At 45.2% G+C, this 25,716-nt stretch overlaps 1 protein-coding gene and 1 long non-coding RNA gene across 5 annotated transcripts in view; both read right to left on the bottom strand.

The window, feature by feature from the left end:
* Positions 1-25,716, bottom strand: part of gdap1 (ganglioside induced differentiation associated protein 1) — a 45,768-nt gene that overhangs the window by 15,074 nt on the left and 4,978 nt on the right. The window contains exon 1 of one of the 4 annotated variants that reach the window (XM_078398177.1): positions 3,935-4,178. The exons of 1 other annotated variant lie outside the window; for it this stretch is intronic. In XM_078398177.1, coding sequence (XP_078254303.1) covers positions 3,935-4,129 — 195 coding nt within the window. In that variant the 5' untranslated portion in view covers positions 4,130-4,178. Of the gene's footprint in view, positions 1-3,934; positions 4,179-25,716 lie in introns of those variants that run through there. 2 more of the 4 variants (XM_078398178.1, XM_078398180.1) reach the window with 2 other exon arrangements.
* Positions 16,513-24,621, bottom strand: LOC144592915 (uncharacterized). The gene is made up of 3 exons (XR_013547190.1): positions 24,573-24,621; positions 21,239-21,380; positions 16,513-16,688 (listed from the first exon to the last, which is right to left on the bottom strand). It is a non-coding gene; the product is annotated as an uncharacterized LOC144592915 (long non-coding RNA).

The following is a 25,716-nucleotide window of genomic DNA, read 5'->3' as shown; positions in this document are numbered from 1 at the left end:
CAGGGATTTTACAGCTTTCACTGACCACAAGCCACTCACGTTTGCCTTTGCCAAAGTGTCTGATCCTTGGTCAGCGTCACCTGACCTACATCTCAGAATACACGACTTGCGTCCAGCACATGGCAGGCAAGAGCAACCAGGTCGCAGATGCATTGTTCCACACCGCCATCAATGCCATCCATGTTTTGGCCCCAGGGGTTGGCTACACGGCAGTGGCGGCCGTCCAGCGAGAGGAATAGATACTCGCCTACCGCACTGCCATCTCAGGCCTGTTGTTGGAGGATGTGCGATTCGGGCCCGCTGACACCACACTCCTCTGCAACGTGACTACCGGACAGCCAAGACCCATCATCCCCGCTGCCTGGGGCCGCCGGATTTTCAACATGGTTCATGGCCTAGCTCACCCTTCCATCCGGATAACAAGGGCACTAATGGCAGCCAAGTTCACGTGGCACGGGTTGCGCAAACAGGTCGGCAACTGGGCCAGAGCGTGCATCCCGTCAAACTCCAAGATTCAGCGACACATCATGGCACCGCTGCAGGACTATGCCCTGACACACCGGCGTTTCGACCATATCCACGTCGACATTGTTGGACCGCCGTCCCCATCCAGAGGTGTCACCCACCTTTTCACCATCGCAGACAGATTCACGAGATGGCCGGAAGCCTCCCCGCTCTCGGATATCTCCACTGCAACCCGTGCACTCACCTCCCACTAGATCGCCCGCTTTAGCACGCCTATAGACATCTCCCCCGACAGAGGTGCGCAGTTCACCTCCAAGCTGTGGTCAGCAACGCCCCAGCATACCACCCGCAAGCAAACGGCCTAGTGGAACGTTTTCACCGGTACATGAAGGGATCCCTCAAGGCATGGCCTGGACTGGATGGACAAATTGCCGTGGGTCATGCTAGGCATACGCACTGCCCCGGAGGACCTGGCAACTTCCTCGGCAGAGCCTGTGTAGGCGCCCCCCTTACGGTCCCAGGGGACTTCATCCCGGCAGCGCGTGGACATCAAGAACCGCCCACGACCATGCTGACGCGCCTCCATGAGAAGGTGGGCATGCTCTCTCCAGTCCCAATGTCCCCACACGGTCTCTCAACCACGTACATCCCATCCGACCTCCAGGACTGCCAGTACGTCTTCCTTCACCGAGATTCCCACCATACACCACTGCAAAAGCCTTACGAGGAACCCTTCAGAGTACTGCAAAACGACGCCATGACTTTCATCATCGACATGGGCGGCAGACATGAGACAGTGTCCGTGGACCTTCTTAAGCCAGCACACTTGGACATTGACCAACCAGTGCAGGTGGCACAACCGCGCCGCAGAGGGCTTTCACCATCATGACCAAACCCATCCTCTACTCAACCAGCTGCAACCCCGAACACAGGAGACGCGTACACAAGATCAGGCCGCCTCACTCGACAGCCTAACTGCATCCAATACTCAAGTTCCTGGGGTGGTCATGTGGCGGGCCGAGCCACTTTGGTCTCGAACCGTCGTTCGTCAAGCTCGAGCACTCGGGTGGACCTGGCGTGATCTGGGCCGACCAATCAACGTCGACCTGGGTGGTCTGCTGGCAGTGTGCAGCGGATGACGGAGCTAGTCTTCACCTCACAGCAAACACGTTAACACACAGCTTTCCCTCTTGTGCTAATTGTTGAGCTGCATTGCTTAAATATTAAACTGAGTGTTTATACAACACGTGAACCTCTACAAGCTAGAAGTACAAAATCTTTACCATGTCCAAAAGAAAATGAGAATAGGAGGCACATTTTAAGTGTATCAACCACCACTTTAAATACTTCATGTGATAGAATCATACAGCACGTAAACAGGCCCTTCTGCCCAATTTGGCCATGCTGACCAAGATGCCCCATCGAAGCTAAAGACTGCTCGCCTCCATAATTCCCTGGTACAGAATTCCAGAGATTTAACACCCTCTGTAATAGAACATTTCTACATACTTCAGGTTTGGTGACTGGCCCTTTATTTTGAAACTGTGTAATTCATTTAAGATTCTCCCACTAACAAAAACACATTGACATCTAGCCTGCCGCATCCCCCGAGTACCATGTGCTGCAATAAGATCACCCCGCATTCTAAATTCTAAAGAATACAGACCTAACCTGCTTAGCCCCTCTAATTCGTACAATCCTCTCATTTCAGAAATTAGCCTGGTAAATCTCCTTAGGACTACCAGTGATGCTATATATTTTTTTTAAATAAGGAGATCAAACCAGTAATTGACTCATTAGAATATCTTCAGTGGAAATTCATCAATTAAGCATCAACGTGTTAATGTACGGGGATCACTGGGCCGGCACGGACTTGGAGGGCCGAAAAGGCCTGTTTCCGGCTGTATATATATGATATGATAACAGATTGTGCATAAGGGAAAAGATAATCAGGCATGATTAATTAGCAAAGATTTACAAGGATGTTTCAAGACTCAGGGGGGCTTGACCTATAGGGAAAGGTTGGATAGGCTAGGACTTTATTCATTGGTGCACAGGAGGTTGAGGGGTGATCTAAGAGGTGTCTTAAATATGAGGGAAATAGACAAAGTGAATGCACAGAATCCTTTCCCAGGGTAGGGGAATTAGAACAAGAGAACAAAGATTTAAGGTGAGAGGGGATAGATTCAATAAGAACTTGAGGAGCTCACCGTCACCATCACAGGAGACAGGCTATTGACCAACATGTCTACTTTTAAGAGGAGACTTTTTCTGTAGAGGGCATTGGGTATATCTGTGTGGTATCTCAGCTGCACAGAGGCAAGCTCTTCAGCGGGTAATCCACAGAACTCAGAGGACTATCGGAACACAGCTACCAGCCTTGGAGGGCATCTACAACAAACGATGCCTCAGAAAAGCCACCACCAACCACAAAGACTCTTCACACCCCTGCAACAATCTGTTCGAACTTCTACCATTGGGCAGACGCTACAAGGCCTTCTATGCCCGCACCTCCACTCAGGAACAGCTTCATCCCCAGGGCCATAGCTGCAAAGAGTTGTGAATTTGTGGAATTCTTTGCCACAGAGGGCCAAATCACTGGATGGATTTAAGAGAGAGTTAGATAGAGCTCTAGGGGCTAGTGGAATCGAGGGATATGGGGAGAAGGCAGGCACGGGTTATTGATTGGGGACGATCAGCCATAATCACAATGAATGGCGGTGCTGGCTCAAAGGGCAGAATGACCTCCTCCTGCACCTATTTTCTATGTTTCTATTTCAACGTACAATAACAACATTTAAGAGACACGTGGACACGTATTTACGAGACATGTGGACAGGTACATGGATAGATAGAAATGGGCCATACGACGGAAAAAATTAGGTGGGCCAACTAAATTGGCCCTGTTTCAGTGCTCCCTCCCTCCCTCTTGACCCCGCCGGGCGCTCCCTCCCTCTTGACCCCGGCCAGACACTCTCTCCCTCCCTCCTCTAGCCCCGGCCGGGCGCTCCCTCCCTCCAGCCCCGGCCAGGCGCTTCCTCCCTCCCTTTCCTCCAGCCCCGGCCAGACACTCCCTCCCTCCCTCCCTCCAGCCCTGGCCGGGCGCTCCCTCCCTCCCTCCCTCCAGCCCCGGCCGGGCGCTCCCTCCCTCCAGCCCCGGCCGGGCGCTCCCTCCCTCCCTCCCTCCAGCCCTGGCCCTCCCTCCCTCTACTAGCCCCGGCAGGGCGCTCCCTACACCCCGGCCGGGCGCTCCCTCCCTCCCTCCCCTCCACTGAGCCCAGGCCGGGCGCTCCCTCCCTCCCTTCCACTGAGCCCAGGCCGGGCGCTCCCTCCCTCCCTCCCTCCCCTCCACTGAGCCCAGGCCGGGCGCTCCCTCCCTCCCTCCCCTCCACTGAGCCCAGGCCGGGCGCTCCCTCCCTCCCTCCCTCCCTATAACCGCACCCTGCCCGCTCCTTCCTCGCCGACTCACTTTCTGCGAGCAGAAAGACTGCGACCAGTGGTACAGGACCAGTTTGATGCGAGTATTCTCGCATTTCGCGGCGACCTGCTTCTGGCTCCGCTCCCCAGCATCCCTGCCGCCTTCTTCCTTACTGGCGTGGCTCCGCTCGTCAGCATCCCTGCTGCTGTCTCCTTCTCCGGCATGGTGCCTCTGCAGATCCGCCATCGCTGCTGCCTCACCCACCCACAGCTTTGCGCCTGCGCCGAGCCACGGTCCATTCTGGAAACATCGGCCCATGACGTCACCCCGACCGGCTAGGCGCATTGAAACGACATCTCCCACAATGCATGGCGAGGGATTGCACCTCCGCTTCCGGCTCACCCGACCGGCAAGTCGCCTTGAAACTACAACTCCCACAATGCAAGGCGAGGGATTGCACATCCGCTTCTGGTTCACCCCGACCATGGGCTGGGGGGGAATTGGCAAAGGCTTGATCAAGATTGTGTTTTTGTTTAACTGGGATCTTAAAAAGGGAGGTACAGGCACAATGGAAGGAATTCCAACAAGAGGAATATTAGAAAGTGGAAGGCATAATTGTCAGTGTGTGCTTCTTTTAAAAAAATATTATTTTTATTGCTTTTTCAAATAGCATACAAAAACATTTAACATAACATAAAATAACATAACAAGGCACATCAACAGCAAGATGACTTTTAGGAACCTAAAGGCACTTTAAATATAAAGGAAGTAAGGCACGTTTCTGCTATAGTACATGTTTATATATATATATATATATATATATATATATATATATATATATATAAACTGCTCCCACCTTTAATAACCTAACCAGACAATAATCACAATGAAAATAAAGACAGTCAGCAGTTCACTACAAGGCCTCAGTAAAATCTTTCCCCTCCAGAAATTTCATAAACGAGCCCCAAATCTTTTCAAAAGTGTTGTATTTTCCCTTAACTATATATGTAAGTTTCTCCAACTTTGCTTGTTTGGTCTATAAACTGATTTCCATGACAAAGCAATTTTATGTTTAGCTTCAAGCAGACGAAATATAACCATCTTCTTATCTGTATTGTTAAGTTTACAGCTTGCTGGAAAACACTCGAATATACAAAGTTTAGGACAGAGTGGAAGCTTCTCTTTTGTGGCAATAGATAATGTTGTTATTATCTCCTTCCAGTACTCTTGGATGGTGGGGCATTCCCAAAGGCAATGAAACAAGCTACCCTCATGTACACCACATTTGATACGCAGATCAGGTGTATTAGGGTTAATGCGATGCAGTAAAACAGGAGCAATATATAGTCTCAGTGTGTGCTTCTGGAGAATTAAAAGTCAGTGTATGGCCCTGGAGGATAGCATAACAGCAGGCTATTGGGAGAGTCTGGGGTGATGAACATGTTTTTTTATTATATTTTGTTTTATTGTTTTGTTTCACTGCTATTTTGGCTAGTTAGGGTAATGCTTTGTTAAATATTAAGGGTAGGCACAATAAGCTTTGGTTTCTGCCTCCACCTTTTTTCGGTCAGAGAATATCATGTGTGATTATATTGTTTTATTTTTTATATAATGATTTTATACTGTTTAACTTTCACAACTGTATGGTCAATATGTTGTATTGTATTGACCGGAAAAATAAATAAATATTTTTTTTAACATTTTTTAAAAAAGATGCAAAGGCCAACTTCAGCAATGAATATTGCTGAGGTTTGAAATGAAAGAAGGTAATATCCAATAAGATGGAAGTAAGTTTTTGAAGGGCAGGGACCATCGGGCTGAATTTTAGGGGTGCAAAGGACAGCAAAGGTATAAATAGTCTGTGTACAAATGAAGATAGTCACAAAATGCTGGAGCAACTCAGCGGGGCAGGCAGCATCTGTAGAGAGAAGGAATGTGTGTTGTTTCTTCAGACTGAGGGGCAGCGGAGAGGGAGACTAGAGATATGGAAGGGTAAGGTGCCAAAACGACAGATCAAAGCAGATGATTTTTCAAGGAAATGTAGTATGGTGGCTGAGGGGAAGATGACATGAGGTACACAATCAGTAAAATTAAGGAGGGCAGCGAAACTAGTCGGAGTACTAGGTGGGGGAGGGACAGAGGGAGAGGGAAAGCAAGAGTTACTTGAAGTTCGAGAAATAGGGTGTAAGCGGCCCAAGCGAAATATGAGGCGCTACTCCTCCAATTTGCATTGGGCCTCACTCTGACAGTGGGGGAGGCCCAGGACAGAAAGGTCAGTGTGGGAATGGGAGGGGGATTTAAAGTGTTTAGCAACCGGGAGATCATGTAGGTTTCGGCAGACTGAGGGAAGGTGTTCAGTGAAACGATTGCCGAGCCTGCGCTTGGTCTCGCCGATATATAGGAGTCCACACCTGGAACAGCAGATACAGTAGATGAGGTTGGAGGAGAAGCAAGTAAACCACTGCCTCACCTGAAATGATCGTCGGGGTCTTTGGAAGGAGTCGAGGGGGAGGTATAGGGACAGGTGGCCATCTTCTGCAGTTGCTGGGGAAAACACCTGGGGAGGGGGTGGTTTGAGTTGGAAGCGATGAGTTAACCAGGGAGTTGCAGAGGGAACGGTCTCTGCGGGAAATGGAAACGGGTGGAGATGGGAAGATGTGGCTAGTGGTGCGGTCCTGTTGGAGGTGGCGAAAATGTCGGAGAATTATGTGCCGTACGCAACGGCTGATGGGGTTAAAGGTGAGGACTTGGGGGACTCTGTCACTGTTGCGACTAGGGGGAGGGGGAGCAAGAGTGGATATGCGGGAGACTGGAAACAACACTGAAGAAATAATGAAAAGGTGTCTTTGCTATAACTAATAAAATTACAGTTGCACATTTGTTATAATTAGATTTATTCACAAAATGCTGGAGTAACTCAGCAGGTCAGGCAGCATCTCGGGAGAGAAGGAATGGGTGATGTTTCGGGTCGAGACCCTTCTTCAGATATAATTATAGTTATAATTAGAGGATGGTGAAATCAGATTCTGGCTCCAACTGATGCATGCACATCTGTTGCATTCCATGCAGCTTTGTTGACAGCTAGCTTCACCCTAGTTATTTTCAATGATAAATTGGAAGCTACCGATTTAAATCTATAACGTTTACGGGCATGTCTCAGCTTTTATGCAACCCATCCTACTGGATAGATTCTAAAACATCTTCCTAATGTCCAACGCTGTTAGGCTGCCATATATGACCCAAAGCATCTCACAGTTCAGTCAGTAACTTTTAAAACTGAACTTGCTACTAAATAGAGCAGATATCAAAAGATTTGGGGGTTTGGAGAGCTTTTGAAAGGAAAAGGGGAGTTGGATTGAGAGGTAAAAGGATTTACAACATGAATTCCAGAACCAAACCAAACCAAGTCCAGCTTCTGAGCGTGAAGGGATTAAAATCAGGAATGAACAAGAAATCAGAATGAGTGTTCAGATTTATTGGAGAGTTATTTCAGAGAGGAAAATGATACAATAGGCACAGAAATTATAAAACTCAGTCATTGCTTAATCAGGGACTTAATGTAGGACTTAAACAAGCACGGGGGTGAATGTGATTAGTGCAATTTTAGATACAGGCAGTAGATTTTTCTTTGACCTTATCCTATACCTTTGCAAGGCATACAACAAGAGAATTGGAATAACAAAGAATGGATGAAGGTCTCAGCAGCAGACAAGCTAAATTGAGCAATATTGTGCTGCTGGAAATATGCCCAACGATGGTCTGGGAATATGTCTAAGAAATAAGATTATGAAACATAGAATGTTGAACAATACAGCACAGGAATAGGCATCATTGGCAGCTCTGCTTCTGCGCCATGGTGAGATCTCCAGGGTCTTTGCATGCGTTGACAACATCTGCTGTGGCGTAACTGCTGTCTCCCGTGTTTCCTAGGCTGGAGTTCCTCTCCATGGCACAGGCCTGGGCAAAAGAGATGGAGACCCCGGCCTAACTGGTGGGATCCGAAGGAGTGCCAGGCACAACGTTTGGCACCAGGTTAGCTGCAGGTGCTGTCGGAAGCATGCCAAAATTGAGACATCAATCCACCTATTTCTGTCGGGGTTTACTCCCTTAGCCTTGGCTTCTCCTGAAGCTCACACAAGGCAGTGGGACTATTTACCCATAGCTGGGGATCTGGTTCACGGGCACCACACCGTGTCCACCACTAGGTGGACCTGCGTGCCACATGTCTGGGGGCCAGACCTCCTACGAGTAGTCTGTAGTTCAGCCTGAGTCCGCAAGGTACTCAGTTTCCGTGTGTCGCCATGAGGAGGCACTACAGGAGGCTTGCTGTTGGAGAGGTGTACTGGCAGAGAGAGACTTACGCACTTGGCTCTCCTTTTTACATTATTGCTAGCCAGTGGTGGAGCTGAAAGCGAGAGCTGAAAGCGAGGTGCCCGCACTGACAAGCACTAACACAAGCACTCACAAGTACTAGCACTATGCTACCGCACTGCAGCGCTACCACACAACCAACTAGACGCATCACGCCAACCATTTGGATACACACAATAGGTACCGGGGTAAAGATATAGGACAAGATGCCAAGACCAACCTTTAGCTGTCTACGCATAATCAATTTGCTGCATATCCATGTGCTTATCCCAAAGTCTCTTAAATGCCATGATTGTATCTGCCTCCACCCGCCACAGAGTCCTATAAAACTGCAACATGACTTCTTAACTCTTACACTCAATGCCCTGACCAATGAAAGCAAGCATACCAAATGTCTTCTATATTTCTCTATCTACTTGTCATATCATAGTCATAATCATAATAGTAATTCATTAGCCAAGTATGTTTTGCAACATGCGAGGAATTTGATTTGCCATACAGTCATACCAATAAAGAGCAACAAGACACCCAAATAAATTTTTAACATGAACATCCACCACAGCGACTCCTCCACATTCCTCACTGTGATGGAAGGCAAAAAAAGTTCAATCTTCTTCCCTTCTTTGTTCTCCTGCGGTCGGGGCACTCGAACCTTCCGTTGGCAGGACGATCTTGGCTCCCGCAGCCGGGGGTCGAGCCCTCTACATCGGGGTGATCAAGCTCCCGCATCGGGGGGAGCTCAGCTCCTCCACGCCGGGCAATCGGACCCCGGGTCTGGGCTAGTCGAACCTCCTGTGACATTGGAGCTTCCCGACATCAGTCTCCAACCGAGACTGCGAGCTCCTCGATGTTGAAATCCGCAGGCCGCGGTTGGAGCGTCGATCCCAGGTAAGGGATCACAGGCTCCGATGGTAAGTCCTCGGCCCTGCGGTGGGGTTCAAAGTCAGTCTCGAGCAAGGCAGCCAGCTCCAAGATGTTAGGCCGCAGAGCGACCGGAGATACGATCCAGAAAAAATTGCATCTCCGGCAAGGTAAGAGATTGAAAAAAATTTCCCCCACATAAAACAAACCAGAGAACATTAACACATACTTTTAAAACACACCAAAAATAACAAAAAAGACGAAAAGACAGACAGACTGTTGGCGAGGCTGCCATCGCTGACGGCGCCACTTGTTGTTGCCACTTTCAGGGAATTATGGACATCGACCCCAAGATCCCTCGACATCAATGCTGTTAAGGGTCTTACCATTAAATTTGTATTTTCCTCTTACATTCTCCTCCCAAAATGCAACACCTCACACTTATAATGCAGTATAATATAAATAAATGTGAGGTTATCCACTTTGGCGGCAAAAACAAGGAGGCAGATTATTATCTCAATGGTGTTATGTTAGGTAACGGGGAGGTGCAGCGAGACCTGGGTGTCCTTGTACACCAATCACTGAAAGTTGGCGTGCAGGTGCAGCAGGCAGTGAAGAAGGCTAATGGAATGTTGGCCTTCATAATGAGGATTTCAGTATAGGAATAAAGAGGTTCTTCTGCAGTTGTATAGGGCCCTGGTAAGACCACATCTGGAGTATTGTGTACAGTTTTGGTCTCCTAATTTGAGGGAGGATATCCTTGTAATTGAGGCAGTGCAGCGTAGGTTCACGAGATTGATCCCTGGGATGGCGGGACTGTCATATGAGGAAAAATTGAAAAGACTAGGCTTGTATTCACTGGAGTTTAGAAGGATTAGAGGGGATCTTATAGATACATATAAAATTATAAAAGGATTGGACAAGCTAGATGCAGGCAAAATGTTCCCAATGTTGGGCGTCCAGAACCCAGGGCCACAGTCTTAGAATAAAGGGGAGGCCATTTAAAACTGAGGTGAGAAAAAACATTTTCACCCAGAGTTGTGAATTTGTGGAATTCTCTGCCACAGAGGGCAGTGGAGGCCAAATCACTGGATGGATTTAAGAGAGAGTTAGATAGAGCTCTAGGGGCTAGTGGATTCAAGGGATATGGGGAGAAGGCAGGCACGGGTTATTGATTGGGGACGATCAGCCATGATCACAATGAATGGCGGTGCTGGCTCGAAGGGCTGAACGGCGTCCTCCTGCACCTATTTTCTATGTTTATGTCTATGTCTCCTCGGATTAGACACCATCTGCTATTTCTCCATCCATTTCTATAGCTGCTCTATATCCCACTGTATACTTTGACAGCCTTCTTAACAGTCCATGACCCCAGCAATCTTGGTATCAACCGCAAACATACTAACCAACCCATCTATGTTTACATCAAAGTCATTTTTATATATCCCAATTAACAGAGGGCCCAGCACAGATCCCTGCAGAATTCTACATATATGGCACAAATTTGTGAATCACTTAGTTCGGCCAAACACCGAGATAGAAATGTGAGAGAGTCAGTGACTAGAGGAAGGAGATTGTGATGGAAAGCAAAGGTAATGACTTTGGGTCGACTCGATGTTTAATTGGGAAAGATTTTTAATTGTCTACAACATTCAGGCACCTGAAATATCAGCAATAACTTCCACAGAGAAGTTGCAAGGAAAGAAAGTTACCAATAATACAAACTTCCACATTTGCTTTTGAAAATAGGTAACCAATGTGAATGGTGCCAATTTTCTTACACCTTGGGCTTGGACACTTTCTCCATCGGTTAATCTAATTTTTCTTTAGACGTTCATCAGCCTGCTGAATCTTTCTAGCTTTCCTCATTTTTTGATTCAGCGTTCCATAATTTATATTATGTTTTAATTTATAATATAATTTTTAAAGAAATCTTACACACTTTGTTCCTCCTCTACCAATTCCCTCTCCCATTCTCCCCTTCCAAACTCCCTTTCCTTTCCAGCCTCAGCTTACTTACATTTTTTTTTCTGAATTAAAGAAAAAGGCTCCTCTCTTCCCCACTCTCATCCAATCACTTAACGATTGCATAAGATTTAGACTCTTCAGGGGGTTGCTTATACTTTGGGTAAAGGAGCAAATTTGACAATGTAGATCATCCAATATAAACCCTGTCTGATATTACTCTCTGGATTAATTTATGTGTAACTGTTGGCTGGTGCGCCACAGGCAGTTTCCTCTGTGAGCATAAAGTGAAAATTATCCTGTATGCAATGTCAACAGGAAAAGATTAAAATAAAACCCCACACACACTTTATGTCTACAAAATCTTCTTTCCTCTGTTTACTTCATTGATTGATATTTATGTCAGATTTTTCCGTTCCATTTTCCCATTTCCAAATTTATAATGGAAAACATTACCTAAGGAACTTAAACATTCACTGCCTCAGAAGGCAGTGGAGGCCATTTCTCTGGATGCTTTCAAGAGAGAGCTAGATAGAGTTCTTAAAGATAGCGGAGTCAGAGGGTATGGGGAGAAGGCAGGAACGGGGTACTGATTGAGAATGATCAGCCATGATAACATTGAATGGTGGTGCTGGCTCGAGGGGCCGAATGGCCTACTCCTGCACCTATTGTCTATTGTCATGCATGTCAACGAATCATACTTTTTCAATAAACATATGAACACACTAATTAGGAACTACTTCATTATTTGGTGAAATTATTAAATTGGTCAAACACAATTTCACAAAATAATGTTAATTTTGCCTGATTACCTTGACTTCTTTCAAAACACCATCAGTGAATCTCATGGAAATGAATGCAATTTATCGACCTGGATGGGAACTGGCCTGAGTATCGAAAGTGATAAGGGATTGTGGACAGATACACTTTGGCTGGACATAACTTGTAGCTGATCTGAAATTTACCCTCAACTCCACATTCCTGTCTACCCTTCGACCCTTATCATACTTATTTACCTCTGTTTTAAAAATATTCAAGTATGCTGCTTCTGCTACCTTTGGAGAGTTCCAAAGACCTGGAGCCCTCTGAGAGAAAGCTATTCCTGACCTCTGCCTTAAATGAACAATTCCTTATTTTCAAACAAAGATTCCTACAAGGAAACTACTCTCCACATGTACCCTGTCTTAGTTCTTAGTACCTGAACTGATGGTACAGCACTTTGGTCAACGTGGGTTGTTTTTAAATGTGCTATACAAATAAAATTGACTTGCCTTGTTGACTGTCAAAACCCTTCATAATCTTAAATGTTTCCATTAAATCCCCCCTCACTCTTCTGAACTTCAGTGGAGACTCTGTTAATATCACTATCCTCTTTGACAGTGGAGTCCAGCACATGAATCAAAAGCAAATGGATGATCTATGCTCCTCCCAAGGGCTCCACAAACATGCACATCCAGTCTTCAGTCAATACGATTCACCCTACATGACATCAATGAACAGCTGAATGTACTGGATACAGCAGATATTATGGGGCCCAACAATGCCTCACTTGAGGTGGCCAATACTTTGGCTCCAGAACTAGTCTCACTGTGTCAGTACAACTGCAACACCAGCATCTCCATAATTGGAAAATTGAAATAAAACAGAAAATTGGAGATACGGATCAAGTAGAAAATGGACCTGTTATCCACTGTCCACAGAAGCAGACAGAAATATATTCTGTCTATTTACCACTCCATCTGTTTATTCTCAATCACCACTAAAGTGATGGAAGAAATCATTGACTGGGCTATTAAGCAGTACTTACCAATAAACTGTTCAACAGTACCCTGTATAGGGCCTGTCAGGATCATTAATCTCCAAACCTCATTACATCCTTGGAAGAAAAACAAGCAATAAAACTGAACAATAAAAGTGAGACTGCGTTCGACAATGGGGTAGTCTTCAGCCTAATGTACCCTGATGAACCTGGAATTAATTGGAACTGGGAGAAAATGTCTCCTCTGGCCAGAAAAATGTGCAATCTTCGTATTATTATCTTATTCTCAGGATAATGATGCAGGTCACCTTTACAGCCCCTATACTTAATTTGACCATCTTTTAACTGCTTTATTCATGACTTCTCTGCCATGAAATAGAAGTTTACTTCTGATTTCACGATGCAGGGTCTGAACAACATTTATCTGGACTTGGGGAGGTGGGGGGGGGGGGGGGGGGGGTCAAATCACAACATGCCAGGTAACTGTCAGGCAATCAACATCTTCAACAAATGAGAATCTAATCGTCCAGAAATTGAATCCTACACCAATAATATACCAAGCCACTGTTGATCAAAATCTACATCAGCCACATAAATATTATAAGAAAGGGTATTCTGAGGACAAAGGAGGATGTAGGGACATGGGGGCTTACCTCCTGACTCTCAAAATCTATATGTCATCCGCAAGGTACATCAAGCATGGGAGAAAATACTCTACATTTGCCTGATTGAGTGGAGCTGAAACATTTAAGAAGTTGAACATAATCCAAGCCAAAACAGACCTCTAGGTTACATCCCTTTCATGATGCGATGGAACTTTATTTATCCCAGGGGGGAAATTGGTCTACCAACAGTCATAAAACACAAGACGATACATAAAATATGAAATTAAAGTGGCGGGTGGATAGTCCAGGACTGGGGATATGCAAAGATTTGGGAGGGAGGGGGAAGGGGAGTCAGTCTACCTCACCACAGAAGGGCGAGGAGTCGTACAGTTTGAGAGCCACAGGGAAAAAGGATCTCCTGTGGCGTTCTGTGCTGCATCTTGGTGGAACCAGTCTGTTGCAGAAGGTACTCCTCAGGTTGACCAGTGTGTCATGGAGTGGGTGAGTTGTATTGTTCAAGATGCTCTGCAGTTTGAGGAGCATCCTCCCCTTCAAGACCATCTCCAGTGAATCCAACTCAAACCCCAGGATGCAGCCAGCCTTCCTGATGAGCTTGTTAATTCTGTTGGCGTCCGCGGCCTTCACCCTGCAACCCCAGCACATGACAGCGAAGAAGATGACACTGGATAACACCAATTGATAGAACATCTGCAGCATCTTACTGCAGGCATTGAAAGAGCGGAACCTCCACAGAAAGTATAGTCGGCTCTGTCCCTTCTTATACAGTGCCTCAGCATTCCTGGACCAGTCCAGTTTACTGTCCAGGTAAACTCCAAGGTACTTGTACTCCTTGGTAAACTGCACATCCACACCCTTGATGGATCCTCTCCTAAAGTCCACCACTAACTCAGTCTTGTTGGTGTTAAGCTGCAGGTGATTCAGCCCACACCACTCAACAAAGTCTGAACCTCAATATTCTTTCCCTCCATTACCAACGCACTCTGGCTACAAATAAACACCACCTACAAAATGCACAACACCCAACTCACCAAAATATCTTTTGCAGTATCTTCCAAGTGCATTACCTCCTTTAGATTAAAAGAGCAAAGTAAATCATTTTGTTTTGTTTTAAAGCGTGTGATTGTTGCTGACAGATCTAGTGTTTATTGCCTATCCACTACCATCCTCGAACATGTGGTAGTGGACCACTTTCTAGAATTGTTGCAGTTCTTTTTTGGGAAAGTACTCCTGCAATGCTATTGAGTAGAATATTCCATAATTTGGACACGACATTGATGCACGTACAGTGATGTATTGACAAGTCAGAATAATGTGTGACTTCAAGGGAATGGAGTGTGATTGCTATATCTGTGCTTCTTGGTGCTGTGAGCTATAGGTTTTGGAGAAGCTAACGGGGTAGGCTAGTTATACAACTGCAGTACATTTTGTAAATTATATTCACTAAAGACACAGCACATGGGCGGGAGTGAAGGCTCAGGGGTGGTAGATTACGTGCCAATCAAGTGGGCTAATTTGTCTTGGAAGGAGTCAAGCTTTTGTGTGGTGTTGGAGTTACACTCATCCAGCCAAGTGGAGATGGGGGAGTCATGCTGAGCCACAGCTGAGAACGAAACAGCATGGTTTCTAGTCCATGCCCCCACTCCACAGCATACCTCTGGCAAACATCCAAGCTATTGAGAACAATCTGCATTAACATAAAGTGAAATTCAGCAACCTTAGGGAATTTAGTGACTGCTGTGTGCTCTGTTTTACAGAGAAATGGCTCACCTCTGGTTCACGTGACTATACCATCCACGCTGAAGGCTTCTCATTGGATGTGCCGTATGGCATCCTTGGGCAAGGTAAAAGGTAGAGGGGTCTGCTTCCCAATCAATACCTCAGGGTGCACGAATGTGGCACTCTTGGCAAGCTCCTGCTCCCTGGACCTGGAGTATCTAACGGTGAAATGTCATCCCTTATACCTGCCGCGGGAATTCACCTTGGCTATCCCGACAGCAGTTTAGATCCCAGCCATGCAGATGTGAAACTTGCATAGCATCTACTATACACTGCTACCAATAGCCTTGAGAAGAAATACCCAAGGCCTTGTTCATCAGAGCCAGGGATCACAAGCAGGCCAACCTCAAGAGTGTGCAACCAGAATACTACCAACATGTTCCTCCAGAAGCCCAAACACATTTGAATACTGCTGCAGAACCAGAAAGGATACCTAATATTCAATTCCCCCACCCCACATTTTGGAATGTCTGACCACCTGGCTCTACCCCAATTTCATTTTTTCAATAGGTGCAGGAGGAGGCCATTCGGCCCTTCGAGCCAGCACCGCCATTTAATGTGATCATGGCTGATCATTCTCAATCAGTACCCCGATCCTGCCTTCTCCCCATACCCCCTGACTCCGCTATCCTTAAGAGCTCTATCCAACTCTCTCTTGAATGCATTCAGAGAATTGGCCTCCACTGCCTTCTGAGGCAGAGAATTCCACAGATACACAACTCTCTGACTGAAAAAGTTTTTCCTCATCTCAGTTCTAAATGGCCTACCCCTTATTCTTAAACTGTGGCCCCTTGTTCTGGAATCTCCCAACATTGGGAACATGTTTCCTGCCTCTAACGTGTCCAACCCCTTAATAATCTTATACGTTTCGATAAGATCCCCTCTCATCCTTCTAAATTCCAGTGTATACAAGCCTAGTCGCTCCAGTCTTTCAACATATGACAGTCCAGCCATTCCGGGAATTAACCTAGTAAACCTTCGCTGCACGCCCTCCTACTGAAAAATAGCAACTGAAATCTGGGGATCCAGTAAACAAAGACATTCAGTGCCAGTTTGAGGAAACAAATTAGCTCCTACATAACTGTGTTGAATTGGATAGCTAGTCCATATTCAAGGACTCTGGCCAACCTAAATGAATATGTCATTGCTGTCACAGACTTCATCAGTAAGAGTGCAGGGAACTGCATGTCAAAAAGGTAACTCCGAGTTGAGTTTAGTTTATTGTCACGTGCACTGAGGTACAGTGAAAAACTTTGTTGCATGTGTCCAGTCAGCGGAAAGACAATACATGATTTCACTCAAGCCATCCACAGTGTACAAACACATGATTAAGGGAATAATATGAATAATGTTTAGTGCAAGATAATGTCCAGTAAAGTCCGATCAAAGATAGTCCATGGGGCTCCAATGAGGTCTTCTGGTCCTTGCCGTCAGAGAAACGACAGATCTGAGAGGAGATTAAGCAGAGCATAGTTAAAGTAAGAAATGCTGCTGTCAGAGGACAGATTTAAAATAGCGTAGCGATTGTAATTCGTGATTGCTCATCCACTTCTGTGACTAGTTTCCTACCCGGAAACCATGGATGAACCATGCGATCCATCCACTCCCTGGTGGTCCACGCCAGGTGATCCCGACCTATACAGGATATCTAGATACAACTGTTGCAAACCAAGGAGCCAAGAGACAAATCCAAATCATATTAGTGTCCTAAACTAACCACACAGACACCCTTGAGGAAAGGCTTCACAAAGTAAAGTCAGGCAGGGTCACTGGCAACAAAGGATCCCTCCGCGATGAGCTCAATAGATTCCATGCTTTTTTTCCCTACATATCAATAGATTCTATGCATGCTTTGAACAGGTCAATAGATTGACCTTACAGCCTTCAGTGCAGCCCTTCATTACCCAGCCTTCAGTGCACCCATACGTACAGTAATTGTCGCAGATATTAGATCGGCCTTCCTGAGAGTGAACAAGCAGAAAGCAACTGACCTGGATGGAGACTCTGGCTGTGTCTTCAAAACCTACAAAGGAACAGCTATCAGGAGTATTTGCAGACATCTTTAACCTTTGCCTACTCCAATTACGGTTCCAATCTATAGACAATAGACAATAGACAATAGACAATAGGTGCAGGAGTAGGCCATTCAGCCCTTCGAGCCAGCACCGCCATTCAATGCGATCATGGCTGATCACTCTCAATCAGTACCCCGTTCCTGCCTTCTCCCCATACCCCCTCACTCCGCTATCCTTAAGAGCTCTATCCAGCTCTCTCTTGAAAGCATCCAACGAACTGGCCTCCACTGCCTTCTGAGGCAGAGAATTCCACACCTTCACCACCCTCTGACTGAAAAAGTTCTTCCTCATCTCCGTTCTAAATGGCCTACCCCTTATTCTTAAACTGTGGCCCCTTGTTCTGGACTCCCCCAACATTGGGAACATGTTATCTGCCTCTAATGTGTCCAATCCCCTAATTATCTTATATGTTTCAATAAGATCCCCCCTCATCCTTCTAGATTCCAGTGTATACAAGCCCAATCGCTTCAGCCTTTCAACATACGACAGTCCCGCCATTCCGGGAATTAATCTACTTTTGATAACTGACATAGAGCGGGCTTAACTAGTTCTTTTTCATTAGCCATGTCCACTCTAATTAAAGGATTTTACAGTGAACCAAATAAACCTGGAATTGGTATTTATTCAAGCAAACAATTCAATGCTGCATCAAAATCATGAACTGCTCCTTTCCTCTGGTTTTCAGCACATTGAAGACTGTAGAGGTCTAGAGCCAGTTTGTTCTGGTCGAACACAAACAGAACACCTCTAAGCAAGTATTGCATTTGCTGCATTATCAATAAATGCTGAACTAATGAAACTGATAGGTTGATACTGCAGATAGGCACAAAATGCTGGAGTAACACAGCGGGTCAGGCAGCATCTCTGGAGAAAAGGAGTAGGTGACGTTTGGGTTGAGACTTTTCTGCAGACTCGACCAGAAACGTCATCTATTAATTTTCTCCAGAGATAATGTCTGACCCGCGGAGTTACACCAGCCTTTTTTTTTTTTAGATTTAGATTTAGATTTAGATTCTACAGCGCGGAAACAGGCCCTTTCAGCCCACCAAGTCCGTGCCGCCCAGTGATCCCCGCACATTAACACTATCCTACACACACCAGGGACAATTTTTACATTTACCCAGTCAATTAACCTACAAATGGGCACGTCTTTGGAGTGTGGGAGAAAACCCACGCAGGTCACGGGGAGAACGTACAAACTCCATACAGACGGCGCCCGTAGTCAGGATCGAACCTGAGTCTCCGGCGCTGCATTCGCTGTAAGGCAGCAACTCTACCGCTGCGCCACCGTGCCGCCGTGTCTATCTTCGGTGAAAACAAGCATTTGCAGTTCCTTCCATCATATTTTGTCTGCTCCACGGTGAATTCTGCTCAAGGTATGGAGTATGAAGAAGGGTCTCGACCCGAAATGTCACCTATTCATTTTCTCCAGAGATGCTGCCCTACCCACTGAGTTACTCAAGCATTTTGTGTCTATCTTCTGATAGGATGGTAAATAGTTTGGTCAATTTTATGTTTTTCTTTGTGAGTCGATTCCAACTCAGAAAATCACCATATTGGATCACCATCAGTGTCATGAGTATACAAAGTCTAGAGAAGGCTCTACTTTAGGAAGGACAATTTGTAGTACCACAGATAAAAGGTGTGTCTCTCAAACCACAGCTAAATACTATGTCCAGTGTTAATATCTATACACACAATCATTAACAGACCTGAAACACAAACATTGCTTGAGCTAAAGAATAATTCAATTCAGGTCAAGTTGAGAAATCTTTTCAATAGTCATAGAATTGGCCCTCCCCCCCTTCGTAACAAGGACAGAATCCCCCTCGTTCTCACATTCCACCCCACCAGCCAGCGTATCCAACAAATCATCCGTCAACATTGTAGACGTCACCTACAACGGGACCCCACCACTGGCCACATCTTCCCATCCCCTCCCCTTTCTGCGTTCTGCAGAGACCGTTCCCTCCGTAACTCCCTGGTCCACTCGTCCCTTCCTACCCAAACCACCCCATCCCCGGGCACTTTCCCCTGCAACCGCACGAGATGCAACACCTGTCCCTTTACCTCCCCCCTCAACTCCATCCAAGGACCCAAACAGTCTTTCCATGTGAGACAGAGGTTCACCTGCACCTCCTCCAACCTCATCTATTGCATCCGCTGCTCTAGATGTCAACTTCTTTACATCGACGAAACCAAACGCAGGCTCGGCGATCGCTTCGCTCAACACCTGCGCTCGGTCCGCATTGACCAAACTGATCTCCCGGTGGCCGAGCACTTCAACTCCCCCTCCCACTCCCAGTCTGACCTTTCTTTCATGGGCCTCCTCCAGTGCCATAGTGAGGCCCACTGGAAATTGGAGGAACAGCACCTCATATTTTGCCTGGGCAGCTTGCAGCCCAACGGTATGAACATTGACTTCTCCAACTTTAGATAGTTCCTCTATCCCTCTCTTCCCCTCCCCCCCCCCCCTTCCCAGATCTCCCACTGTCTTCCTGTCTCCACCTATATCCTTCCTTTGTCCCGCCCCCCTGACATCAGTCTGAAGAAGGGTCTCGACCCGAAACGTCACCCATTCCTTCTCTCCTGAGATGCTGCCTGACCTGCTGAGTTACTCCAGCATTTTGTGAATAAATTCGATTTGTACCAGCATCTGCAGTTATTTTCTTATACAAATGGAGAAGTCAGTCCACTATACTTGTTCTACATCTGAGGAACAGCAAATGAAGTTTGATCCACTGCCCCATTCTTGCACATCACATGTCCTTTGTATTTCCTCTTTATCAGGAAGATACAAATCAATTATAAAGCTGTCATAACTCACTAGGAGCTTTGACTAAGAAACCCTGCTAAAAAATAATTTTCCCATATTGTTTCTTTGCAAATCCACTGTAAGATTGAGTGAAGAATTGTGTTGCTAGGTTTAAGTACACCACATCACTCGATGATGCACTTTGTTCCATCTCTCGAGTACACGTTGTATCACTCAGCTAGCACATAGCGTGAAGTCTGAGCCACGTGGAGTAAACACATGAGCCAGAGATGCGAATGGGAAAATTTAAGTAACAAAACAGCACTCTGGCAAACAATGGGGCACAACACCTATCAGTTTCACAGCTATCTTACAATACACAACAGGACCATCACAGGAAAGCAGAGATAGAGAAAACTACTGAGAAGGAAACAAAACAAAGAGCGTGACAAGGCAGAAATGTGTAAGCGCGAGAGGGAAAAAAGGACGCTCACAACACTTGATATATAGGGGTGTAAAAGCAAACTTTACAAATGTGGATTTTTTTACCACAAATACTCAGTTCCGTCAGTTATATGCTACATGAGATTATGTCAAGAAGCATTAAGGGCTGAGCTCTTTGTGCAAGCTGTGCATTCTGAATGAAAAATATATCTGTCATAATGCATTTCCTGCAAAACAGCAGCCCAAATTTTTTCTCTGATAGTATTTGCTAGATTTTTTAATGCATGACTTTATTATTCATGACAGTGATATCACATAGCCTATAATTTATATCTCTACGTTATAATTTGTTTTAAACACAGATTGTTTCTCCATCGAGCAGCATGAAATTACATTTTAAACAGCTAAGCCAATCATCTACGAGGGCATAATTGTCACTATGCACTTAAATTATAACTAATCATTTGTTTATCACCGTTGATATGCAATGTATTCTGAGCTTTTGAATGTATTCAAACTCTGACTAGAGTGATAATATTTTCCAGAAGCTTAGACAAATTTAAAGATTCGCTTAAAAGTGGTTTCACATTCCATAATTTGCAACAGCATTGTCCACCCCTACCAAGAATTATACCTGGGCTTCATAAAGATTCCACAAACATTTCAACTTCCGCTGGAAAAAACAAAAAGCATGGACACAAAGTGCACCAGTATTTTGCAAACCTTATACAATTCATTTTCTCAACCAGAGATTTTGACTTTTCAACGATGCAAGAATACCAGGATATGTGCAAGTCAGGATGCATTCCACTTGATTGCGATCATGAAGATGATGGAGATCCCTTGCATCTTTTGCTCTGTATTTCTAGGTGGGGAGACAGCATTTCTTAGACAACAAATCCAGCATTTTAAGCCTCTCCAAATATCTAAATTTGTATTTCCAAAAATCTATCTTGTGGTCCTCTATCAACTGTTACTATAAATATAATTTTAAATTATCACTTGAGGATACAATGGTCAAGTAAAACTAGCAGAAGTAATTCCTTAATATCTCATCTTCTGCGCCAATGAGGGCCTACAGGGAAGAGAGTGAACTTCAACAAATGATTGAGAATTTTACCCAGTATTTTCATACCCATTTTTACTGCTGCCTCTATATTTTTTGCTGCTAATGGGTATTGCAGCTCAGTGATAATAGAATGAGCCTGGAAGTCCAGAGTTTTGGATTAATGATCCAGATACATTAATTGAAGTTGAATCAGGAGATAAAATTGGCGTGTCAAAAATGTAATGCTACGGTGGTTATGGGAGATTTCAGCATGCAGGTAGACTGGGAAAATCAGGTTGGAAATGGACCCCAGGAAAGAGAGTTTGTAGAGTGCCTTCGAGATGGATTCTTAGAACAGCTTGTACTGGAGCCTACCAGGGAGAAGGCAATTCTGGATTTAGTGTTGTGTAATGATCCTGATCTGATAAGGGGACTAGAGGTAAAAGAGCCATTAGGAGGCAGTGATCACAACATGATAAGTTTTACTCTGCAAATGGAAAGGCAGAAGGGAAAATCGGAAGTGTCGGTATTACAGTATAGCAAAGGGGATTACAGAGGCATGAGGCAGGAGCTGGCCAAAATTGACTGGAAGGAGGCCCTAGCAGGGAAGACGCTAGAACAGCAATGGCAGGTATTCCTGGGAATAATGCAGAGGTTGCAGGATCAATTTATTCCAAAGAGGTGGAAAGACTCTAAGGGGAGTAAGAGACACCTGTGGCTGACGAGGGAAGTCAGGGACAGCATAAAAATTAAGGAGAGGAAGTATAACATAGCAAAGAAGTGCGGGAAGACAGAGGATTGGGACTCTTTTAAAGAGCAACAAAAGTTAACTAAAAAGGCAATACGGGGAGAAAAGATGAGGTACGAGGGTAAACTAGCCAATAATATAAAGGAGGATAGCAAAAGTTTTTTTAGGTACGTGAAGAGGAAAAAAATAGTCAAGGCAAATGTGGGTCCCTTGAAGACAGAAACAGGGGAATTTATTATGGGGAACAAAGAAATGGCAGACGAGTTAAACCGTTACTTTGGATCTGTCTTCACTGAGGAAGATACACACAATCTCCCAAATGTTCTAGGGGCCGGAGAACCTAGGGTGATGGAGGAACTGAAGGAAATCCACATTAGGCAGGAAATGGTTTGGGTAGATGGGACTGAAGGCTGATAAATCCCCAGGGCCTGATGGTCTGCATCCCAGGGTACTTAAGGAGGTGGCTCTAGAAATAGTGGAAGCATTGGAGATCATTTTTCAATGTTCTATAGATTCAGGATCAGTTCCTGTGGATTGGAGGATAGCAAATGTTATCCCACTTTTTAAGAAAGGAGGGAGAGAGAAAACGGGTAATTATAGACCAGTTAGTCTGACATCAGTGGTGGGGAAGATGCTGGAGTCAATTATAAAAGACGAAATTGCTGAGCATTTGGATAGCAGTAACGGGGTCATTCCGAGTCAGCATGGATTTACGAAGGGGAAATCATGCTTGACAAATCTACTGGAATTTTTTGAGGATGTAACTAGGAAAATTGACAGGGGAGAGTCAGTGGATGTGGTGTACCTCGACTTTCAGAAAGCCTTCGACAAGGTCCCACATAGGAGATTAGTGGGCAAAATTAGGGCACATGGTATTGGGGGTAGGGTACTGACATGGATAGAAAATTGGTTGACAGACAGAAAGCAAAGAGTGGGGATAAATGGGGCCCTTTCGGAATGGCAGGCAGTGACCAGTGGGGTACCGCAAGGTTCGGTGCTGGGACCCCAGCTATTTACGATATACATTAATGACTTAGACGAAGGGATTAAAAGTACCATTAGCAAATTTGCAGATGATACTAAGCTGGGGGGTAGTGTGAATTGTGAGGAAGATGCAATAAGGCTGCAGGGTGACTTGGACAGGTTGTGTGAGTGGGCGGATACATGGCAGATGCAGTTTAATGTAGATAAGTGTGAGGTTATTCACTTTGGAAGTAAGAATAGAAAGGCAGATTATTATCTGAATGGTGTCAAGTTAGGAGGAGGGGGAGTTCAACGAGATCTGGGTGTCCTAGTGCATCAGTCAATGAAAGGAAGCATGCAGGTACAGCAGGCAGTGAAGAAAGCCAATGGAATGTTGGCCTTCGTAACAAGAGGAGTTGAGTATAGGAGCAAAGAGGTCCTTCTACAGTTGTACCGGGCCCTGGTGAGACCGCACCTGGAGTACTGTGTGCAGTTTTGGTCTCCAAATTTGAGGAAGGATATTCTTGCTATGGAGGGCGTGCAGCGTAGGTTCACTAGGTTAATTCCCGGAATGGCGGGACTGTCGTATGTTGAAAGGCTGGAGCGATTGGGCTTGTATACACTGGAATTTAGAAGGATGAGGGGGGATCTTATTGAAACATATAAGATAATTAGGGGATTGGACACATTAGAGACAGGAAACATGTTCCCAATGTTGGGGGAGTCCAGAACAAGGGGCCACAGTTTAAGAATAAGGGGTAGGCCATTTAGAACGGAGATGAGGAAGAACTTTTTCAGTCAGAGAGTGGTGAAGGTGTGGAATTCTCTGCCTCAGAAGGCAGTGGAGGCCAGTTCGTTGGATGCTTTCAAGAGAGAGCTGGATAGAGCTCTTAAGGATAGCGGAGTGAGGGGGTATGGGGAGAAGGCAGGAACGGGGTACTGATTGAGAGTGATCAGCCATGATCGCATTGAATGGCGGTGCTGGCTCGAAGGGCTGAATGGCCTACTCCTGCACCTATTGTCTATTGTCTATTGTCGAATTCAAATCTCATCAAAGAACCAGGGAAATTCCAAAACTGAACTAAAATTCTGGAATAAAATGTTCCCATATTTGACGTGCTCCCACAAATATAGCTGAAGTATTGATCAAATGGAAGAAAGGTCTTTTACCACATTAACTATTTCAGACCCCCATTCAAAGAGTTGGGATTGTTATTGCTGATACATGAGACTCAATTGGATCCTCATTTATTGGCTGGTATTCTTATGGTAGCCGGATATGAAATAAAGAACCTAACTCTACAAAGTCATCTGGACTCACGACCAAGTTCGAGTGGTGGGCAGATGTCCTGCCTAAATCCTGTAAGGGTAGAGAAAGGAAACAATTTACAACAATGCCACACGTTTTACAGATGAATAAAGGAAAATGATTATTTAGATATTTTGACATTGTACAGATAAATAAATGTTTACTGACTTCAATGCTGATATCAAGATGTCCAACTACATTTATTGCACACCCAGCTACTGGGACAAGGAACAAGACTGGCTGGTTTCAGCAAAGTAATTGTACTTTAGTCATTTATGTGGAGAATGAAACATGGTGTTTATTAGGAGCTGTGGTGAATTATTTAGTATCATATTTCATTTGAGCAGGACATAATCATTTTTTACTGCTGCCTCTATATTTTTTGCTGCTAATGGGTATTGCAGCTCAGTGATAATAGAATGAGCCTGGAAGTCCAGAGTTTTGGATTAATGATCCAGATACATTCATTCAAATCTCATCAAAGAACCAGGGAAATTCTGGAATTAAAAAGTTGATATTGTTGATGAAACTATTAATTGTCATAAAAATTTACCTGGTTCACTTCTCTCCCTTAAACACAGCAATATATTGCCCTTAGATAACTCTACACGACTCCAAACCGACACCAATATAATTAAAAAATAATTGCACTCTGAAATGTCCTGCCAAATGAGGAGTTCTTTGCACTGCAAACAGTGAAAAAAGAGGAAGACAGGCCACCAGGCAACAACCTGGAAATCTGATGTGGCAAATACATGCTCAGCACATGTGGCCTGCCAAGGGCCTTCTCCCTGGAATGTGGCAAACTGGTAGAGCTTTCTGACAGATTAGTGAAGCTATTACACAGTCCATGTTCCAGATTAGAGACCAATCCAGATCATAGGACCATCCCCCAAGTCCTGGCCTACTTGAAGATAGATTCAGGATAAATCATAAGATCATAAGTGATAGGGGTAGAATTAAGCCATTCGGCCCATCAAGTCTACTCCGCCATTCAATCATGGCTAATCCATCTCTCCCTACTGACCCCATTCTTCTGCCTTCTCCCCATAACCTCTGACACACTCAAGCAGAAGGTCGAAGTAACTCATCTACGAGGTATATGGAATAGCCTCCAATCATAGTTTCATGCC

This window comes from Rhinoraja longicauda, chromosome 4 (assembly GCF_053455715.1).
Source record: "Rhinoraja longicauda isolate Sanriku21f chromosome 4, sRhiLon1.1, whole genome shotgun sequence".
Classification (NCBI taxonomy): Eukaryota; Metazoa; Chordata; class Chondrichthyes; order Rajiformes; family Arhynchobatidae; genus Rhinoraja; species Rhinoraja longicauda.
This window is presented reverse-complemented; position numbering and strand designations above follow the sequence as displayed.